The sequence below is a fragment of the Lampris incognitus genome, chromosome 1 (assembly GCF_029633865.1).
Source record: "Lampris incognitus isolate fLamInc1 chromosome 1, fLamInc1.hap2, whole genome shotgun sequence".
Lineage (NCBI taxonomy): Eukaryota > Metazoa > Chordata > Actinopteri > Lampriformes > Lampridae > Lampris > Lampris incognitus.
The window spans coordinates 51,434,304-51,441,803 of NC_079211.1; the positions used below are offsets into that span (position 1 = coordinate 51,434,304).

The window sequence follows — 7,500 nt, forward strand, 5'->3', positions numbered from 1 at the left end:
AAGAGGGAGGGAAGGGGGGGTTCATGTATAGCCCTGGCTTCGAGTGGAGGCTAATTTACGAGTCTTGTTTTGCGTTTCAGGAAAAAGGGGAGAGAAGAGGGGGGAGGGTGGCGGTGAAGGAGAATGCAGCAGTCACATTTGTAAGCATGCAGGAGCGGCTCGTTTCCGCTTCCTAGGCTGGTCCGAGGCAGCAGCCGTATGGGGAAAGCGGCGGCAGACACAGATGGCACGGACACCCGCACACGGTCTGCCGCTCTGCCCTGCCTCGCAGCCGTCTCTCTCTCCCAGCTCGCCCCGCCACCCAGCAGCAGCAGCAGCAGCATTGCAGCACAGCACCGGCTGACGGCATGAGGCTGGATCCGGTGCATTTCTCCATGCTGGTCATTGGGGTCTCCTTCGCCTGCTACGCCCCGAGTCTCAACTCCCTCCAGGACCAGGCGTACCGCTCCGCCGTGGTCATCGAGGGGGAGGTGCGCTCCTTCCCGGAGAACGTCTCCTCCCGGGAGCCCTACAGTGTGAATGTCAAAGTGCTGGATGTGTGGCCTGTCAACAGCGGCGGCCTCGAGAGGGAGCAGCTCGTCACCGTCGGGGACTTCGGCTCCGAGGCCCCGTGCACCACCGTGGAGAAGGACCACAGATACATCTTCTTTATGGACCCCACGGCTGAGCCCTTGGTGTTCAAGGCATCGTACGCCCCTCTGGACGCTAGCGAGCCGGATCTGAAGAAGGACGTGGAGAGAGTGTTGTGCGAGGACTGCGGTAAGTTCCGAAGGCTTTTTTTATTACCTGCCAAACACACAAGACCGCAACCATAAAGGCCACGCTAATCTGGATGGTGATGTAAGGAGACGGCCACCGTCCCGGGTGCGCTCGCGCACGTGTGAACGCATGTGTGTGTGTGTGTGCGCGCGTCTCCGTGCACGCGCACACGTTGATCGATGTGTCGATCGCCCGAAACCCGGTCACCTATAATGAAAAGCATGACAACGGATGTGTGCGTGTGTGTGCGTGAGAGAGAGAGAGAGAGAGAGAGAGAGGGGAAGAGAAAGGGAAGCAGTGAGATGCCTCTGCATCTCCTGCTTCCCTTTCTCTCTCTCGCTATCTCTCTCTCTCTCTCTCTCTCCCTCTCTCTCTCTCTCTCTCTCTCTCTCTCTCTCTCTCTCTCTCTCTCTCTCTCTCTCTCTCTCTCTCTCTCCCTGCTTACCTTTCTCTTTCTCTCTTTATAAACGTACCAGCCGGCCATGTGTGGCTCCAGTTCACCATCTCGATTCTGAGTGGAAGCCACACATGGCAGGCTGGTACTGACATGAAGCCGGAAGTGGTCATCAGTGGAGACTGAAACTCTGACATGGACTGGATATCTACATGGACACCTCATCATCATCACGCTCACAGCACTCATGAGTCACGTGGTACCTCTGGAGCTGCACGCTAGACATAGGTAGTGGCACCAACTTTTGTCTAAATGTGCGTGTGTGCGCGCGCGCGTGTGTGAGAGAGAAGTGGCACGTGATGGGGATCGTGCGATGACGGGACGGATGTTGTCAGTTCAGATGTGGCCGTGCCCTGCTGGCCACAGACACATTGGAAACTGGGAAGAGTTGCACTTCCCAACTTGTCATCCTCCGTCATGCGTTTCTAAGCGAAAACTCGAGGCTGATAAATTCCCCTCTCTTTTTTCAGATATCGAACCCCAGAGATTCTTAACACATGTCCGACTCTCAGCTCAAACCTCCTCCCGAGACCTGGGTAACTAACCTGAACCATGCAGCAGTTTTTGCAAACCCGCTAAGAATTTATTTTCCTCAAAAAGAAACATTTTTGGGCACTCCACGTAGACCTGTGATGCTGGCTGCTCCAGAGCGGTTAGCACAGCCCATTAGCCACATCCGGTCTCCAGCGCTCTTCATCCCTGTCTCAAGCACCTTTCTTCTTTATTTCACCCTTATCTAAATCACCCTACCCCTTTATTTGAGAAACTCTTCCGGTCCATCTCTGTGTCGCTAGAAGATGGAGGACAGAATCGGGACAAGTTTAGTGGTCTTTTCCCCGGGGCTCTCTCAGAACCTCAACCCTGGTCCCAGCGACGCTGTTGAGCTGAGGCACAGGAACTTTCCCAGTCCGCCGGTTTACATGTTGACAGAGTCGGTGTTTCTAAGCGTGTAGTTTGCTAAATACACTGGCTCCTGGGGGGGGGGGCTCCTGTCGGTACCTGTCAGGTGGGCTGCATAGGAAGTCCTCTTTGCGACATCAGATAGCAGTGATTTGGTTCAGAGAGCTCCCTTCCCAGACGATGGCTCGGTGAGCTCCGTGTCGGGAGCCTCCTGGTACCTTCAGGAGGCTGATGTTCTGAGGTCTCCGTAGGGTGCAGGGTGCAGGGTGCAGCCCGGATGTACATGCAACTCCTCGCCCCACCTTCCAGTTTAGTTAGTTCACAAAAGGTTTGAAATGACTTGCTTTCATGGTGCGCTGGACGTGTTGTGGACCAGTTCCTTCCGAGTCTGCGTGACCTTTAAGGTAGATGGGGCATAGGTAGGGGTGAAATGTCCACCTCCTAAAGGTATGGACATCCATTTAGCTTGGGTCATCTTGACATTGTCAGTATGGGGGGCTCTAAAGATGCTACGTTAGGTCTTAGCAGCTGCTAAACACACAGTGGGGAGCTAAACATCTGCAGGAGCTACACATCTGCAGGAGCTAAACATCTGCAGGAGCTTCTCCCTGCTCAGCAGTGGTTTGCTCACCTGCATTTGCGTCATCTGTAAGTAAAGCGAGGGGGCGGGCTCTTTCACATAGTGCATGTTGACAGAAAAAAGTGACAGAGCTAATTTTCATTCTACAATCTTACTAAGCAAGGGCCAGTGTCCTTCTCTACACCCAACACCAGTGTAAACATAGCTAGGAAGGGCAGAGTCCTAACAGGGAGGTAGTCAGAGTCTCCACCAAGAGCCTGCCAGCCATCTGCACCAACAGAGGAACAGAGTCTCTCTGTTTGCTCACTGACATGCTGAGGTCATCCTTTATCAACACTGCCGAGGCTGCAGCCAACGCCACCTCATCCCACCAACACCTCATCCCACAACCACCATCTCATCACCACCATCTCATCATCTCACCACCACCTCATCCCACCGCCACCACCTCATTCCACCATCACCTCATCCCACAACCACCATCTCATCACCACCGCCTCATCATCACCTCACCACTACCTCATACCACCATCTCATCAACACCACCTCATCCCACCACCACCATCTCATCAACACCACCTCATTCCACCAACACCACCTCATCCCACCAACACCACTTCATCACCTCACCAACACCTCATCCCACAACACCAACACCACCTCATCCCACCAACACCATCTCATCACCACCACCTCATCACCTCACCACCACCTCATACCACCACCACCATCTCATCAACACCACCTCATCCCACCAGCACCATCTCATCAACACCACCTCATTCCACCAACACCACCTCATCCCACCAACACCACCTCATCACCTCACCAACACCTCATCCCACAACACCAACACCAACTCATCCCACCACCACCACGTCATTCCACCACCACCACCTCATCACACAACACCAACACCACCTCATCCCACCAACACCACCTCATCACCTCACCAACACCTCATCCCACAACACCAACACCACCTCATCCCACCACCATCACCTCATCCCACCAACACCAGCTCATCAACACCACCTCATCCCACCAACACCAACAATTTCATCAACCTCACACCAGCTCATACCACCACCTCATCCCACCAACACCACCTCATCCCAGCTCTGATGGGCTCATGAAAGGAAAGACCCACTTGAGGAGTGATTCACAACCCCCCCCCCACACACACACACACACACACATTGAGAGTAAAAGATGAAGCGAGAGAGAAAAATGTAACATTATTTGGATACTTTGGGTCCTTTCGTGACGGTTTAGATAGTCTGGGATAAGGATAATAATAACAATAATAATAACAATCCTTGTACATCCCCAGTATCCTAGAATTACATGAGTCAGACAGCTGAATGTAGCTTCTCTTACTTCACTTGGATGTATTGGTGTCATCTGCTCCACTGTATCCAATCACGCTGTCCCAGAAGTGGGGAAGCTACCCAGCTCATATTGCAGCCAGTCTACCGCATCGTGTAGGTCTGCTCTGATCACTGCTCCTGGCGGCTCTTTTGAAATGCATTGACACTTTCTGCCCAAAATAGCTCCATCTGATGCCCAAACATGCTCTTGTCACCGATTCTCCATCCACATCTCTGTACTTACATCTCACACTGTCTTTGTCTCTGTCTGTCTGTCTGTCTGTCTCTCCCCCCCCTGTCTATCTCATTGCAGCTGACTGTATCTTAGTGTTTTGTTCAGTGTAAACTAGCCCTGTGTCAGTGACACACATGAGCAGGAGTGAGGAAGGAAGAAGAAGAAGTTGAAGAAGAAGTTGAAGGAGAAGAATATGAAGAGGAAAGAAAAGAAGGGGAAGAAGAAGAAGAAGAAGAAGAAGAAGAAGAAGAAGAAGAAGAAGAAGAAGAAGAAGAAGAAGAAGAAGAAGAAGAAGGAGAGGGGGAAGGAAAAGAAGGGGAAGAAGGGGACGCAGAAGAAGAAGAAGTTGAAGCTGAAGAATATGAAGAAGAGAAAGAAGGGGAAGAAGAAGAAGAAGAAGAAGAAGAAGAAGAAGAAGAAGAAGAAGAAGAAGCAGAAGAAGAAGAAGAAGTTGAAGAAGAAGAAGAAGAAGAAGAAGAAGAAGAAGGGGAAGAAGAAGGGAAAGAAGGGGGGAGAAGAAGAAGAAGAAGAAGAAGAAGAAGAAGAAGAAGGGGAAGGAGAGCTTCTCCTTCGACATTAGCGATAAAGTGAAGATGCGGTAGCATTATTGTCCATGTCAACATGTCACCATCCCCTCTCACATCTTCCCATGCACACGTCACGTGCAGCCACGCGCAGGGCTGCATGTAGGTTAAGTTCAGCTGTGTGGCAGTGGAGCTGGTGACGTCACGAAGTGGCGTGGCCTAACACACAGCGGATGCGGAATACATCATCCGTTAACCTACGAACACTTATCTGTCTTTGTTTAACACCTGATAGTGTGTGTGTGTGCGCGCGCGCGCGCGCGTTCGTGCAAAATGGCACGCAGTTAACAGCGGTGCTGCGTGGGGCCAAGTGTTGTATTTCCACTAATTGGCTCTCGTTGCCACCCTGACACACACACCCGCTGTGTGTGTGTGAGAGAGAGGGGGGGGAGGGGGGGGAGGGCAGAGCCGTTGTGGCACTGATGTCAGAAGAAGGGGAACAAATGTTGAATGGTGAGACGTTGGTCCTTAAGGAGAGAGTCGAGACGGTCCTCGCAGCACACGCCCCTCCACACGGCATCACCCCACGGGCGTGCATGTCACGTGACGTTCGCCTGTCCTGGGTTCTGTACATCTACTCCTATATTTTCGTAATGTGTGTGTGTGTGTGTGTGTGTGTGGTGTTAGTGTGTGTGTGGTGTTAGTTAGTTAGTGTAGATAGCGGGACCGAAAACTAAAGCCCTTATGATCCTAATTCTTTTTGGAGGTGGTAGGTATCGTCTCAGAGAGTAAGGGAAAAATCACAGACAATTAAAATTATGCATAATTATGCATAAATATGCAAAATATGCATTTTTCTAAAAATGGCTAAAAACCACTTTTCTCGGCATTTCTCGGCAGATGATTCTGAGCATCTTTGATTTTTTTCACCTACATAAAAAAAATGTTCTGGGACTTAGAAATGTTTTGGCATTATGCAAAATAAGTGCATTTTCGCAAAAACGCACTTATGATCCTACTTTTTTTTGGAGGCGGCAGGTATTGTTCCAGACAGGACCAGAAAAATAGCAGAAAATTAAAATATAATTATGCATAATTATGCAAACTATGCATTTTCTAAAAATGGCTAAAAACCACTTTTCTCGGCATTTCAGATGATTCTGAGCATTTGGGGGGAGGGAGTTGGAGTGGGGGGGGGTTTAGGGGCAGGGGGAAGGCGGTTAGCTGGTAGGATGAAGAGGAGGGAGATTTAGACGGGTGGATAACCAAACCGCTACATTGTAGCGGGGTTCTTCTAGTATGATATATAATCTATATAATCTATCTATATATATATATATAAACTTCGCACAAAAAGTAAGGAGATGTGTGTGTGTGGTAGAGTATGTCTTTATTGTAACGACGCTTCTTGGCAGTAAATCTTCTACCAGGCAGCTGGTTGTCGGCACCTGGGTACCGGAAGCTCAACACAAGAGTCAACAGCAGCATTAAAATCAGCTGTTTGGCATTGGCAGAGGAGATCTGACAAATGTGTCATGGGCGCAACCCACATACTCAGCTGTGCTGCTCATCCCACAGGTGCATGTTCCTACCACATGTGGCGCCATTTAACAGGGGAATAGACAGGCTTTCCACCGGTATAAGACTTACTGCCAAGAGGCATTGTTACAACAAAGACATCATCCACCAATCACACATCTCCTTACTTTATGTGCTAAGTATAGTATATAATCTATATAATCTATACAATCTATACAATCTATATACAATCTATATACAATATATAATATATACAATCTATATAATCTATGCAATCTATAATCTGTATAATCTATTACCTATATAACCTATATAATCTATAATCTATATAATCTATATAATCTATGATGTTGTCTGTATTTAAGCAGGGCAAGAAGGAGGTGGTGGTGGAGGCATCACAGGATGGCTTACGGACTCTCTTTGTCCGTAGCCCAGATTCTCCAGGTTTCTGTCTCGTGGGCAGGGGTGTTCTTGTTCACGAGCTTCGCTCCCTGTTAAAATGGCGTAAAGGGTGCTGTGCAGACCGACGCGCACGTGAATGTGAGCGTGCGCCCTGGAAGACTCGTGGTGGAGTCGATGATTTGACTACACACCACTTAATGTCTCCAGCTTGGGTGGGTGGGTGTGTATATGCATGTGTGTAGAGTGTGTATGCGTACATGTATGTGTGTAGAGTGTGTGTAGTGTGTATGTGTGTGTGTGTGTAGAGTGTGTACGTGTATATGTATGTGTGTAGTGTGTATGTGTATGTGTGTAGAGTGTGTACGTGTATATGTATGTGTGTAGAGTGTGTATGTGTATATATATGTGTGTAGAGTGTGTGTAGTGTGTATGTGTGTGTGTGTGTGTACGTGTATATGTATGTGTGTAGAGTGTGTATGTCTATATATGTGTGTAGAGTGTGTGTAGTGTGTATGTGTGTGTGTGTAGAGTGTGTACGTGTATATGTATTTGTGTAGAGTGTATGTGTGTATATATGTGTTGCAGAGTGTGTGTAGTGTGTATATATGTGTGTGTAGAGTATGTGTATATGTATGTGTGTAGAGTGTGTGTAGTGTGTGTAATGTTTATGTGTGTGTAGTGTGTGTAATGTTTATGTGTGTGTAGTGTGTATGTGTGTAGTATGCATGTGTATGTAG

At 48.9% G+C, this 7,500-nt stretch overlaps 1 protein-coding gene across 1 annotated transcript in view; it reads left to right on the forward strand.

The window, feature by feature from the left end:
- The first annotated feature begins 347 nt into the window (after window positions 1-347).
- The window catches only part of nrg2b (neuregulin 2b), an 84,662-nt gene continuing 77,509 nt past the window's right edge, over window positions 348-7,500 (forward strand). Inside the window, exon 1 of the mRNA XM_056275546.1 lies at window positions 348-759. Coding sequence (XP_056131521.1) covers window positions 348-759 — 412 coding nt within the window. The remainder of the gene's footprint in view (window positions 760-7,500) is intronic.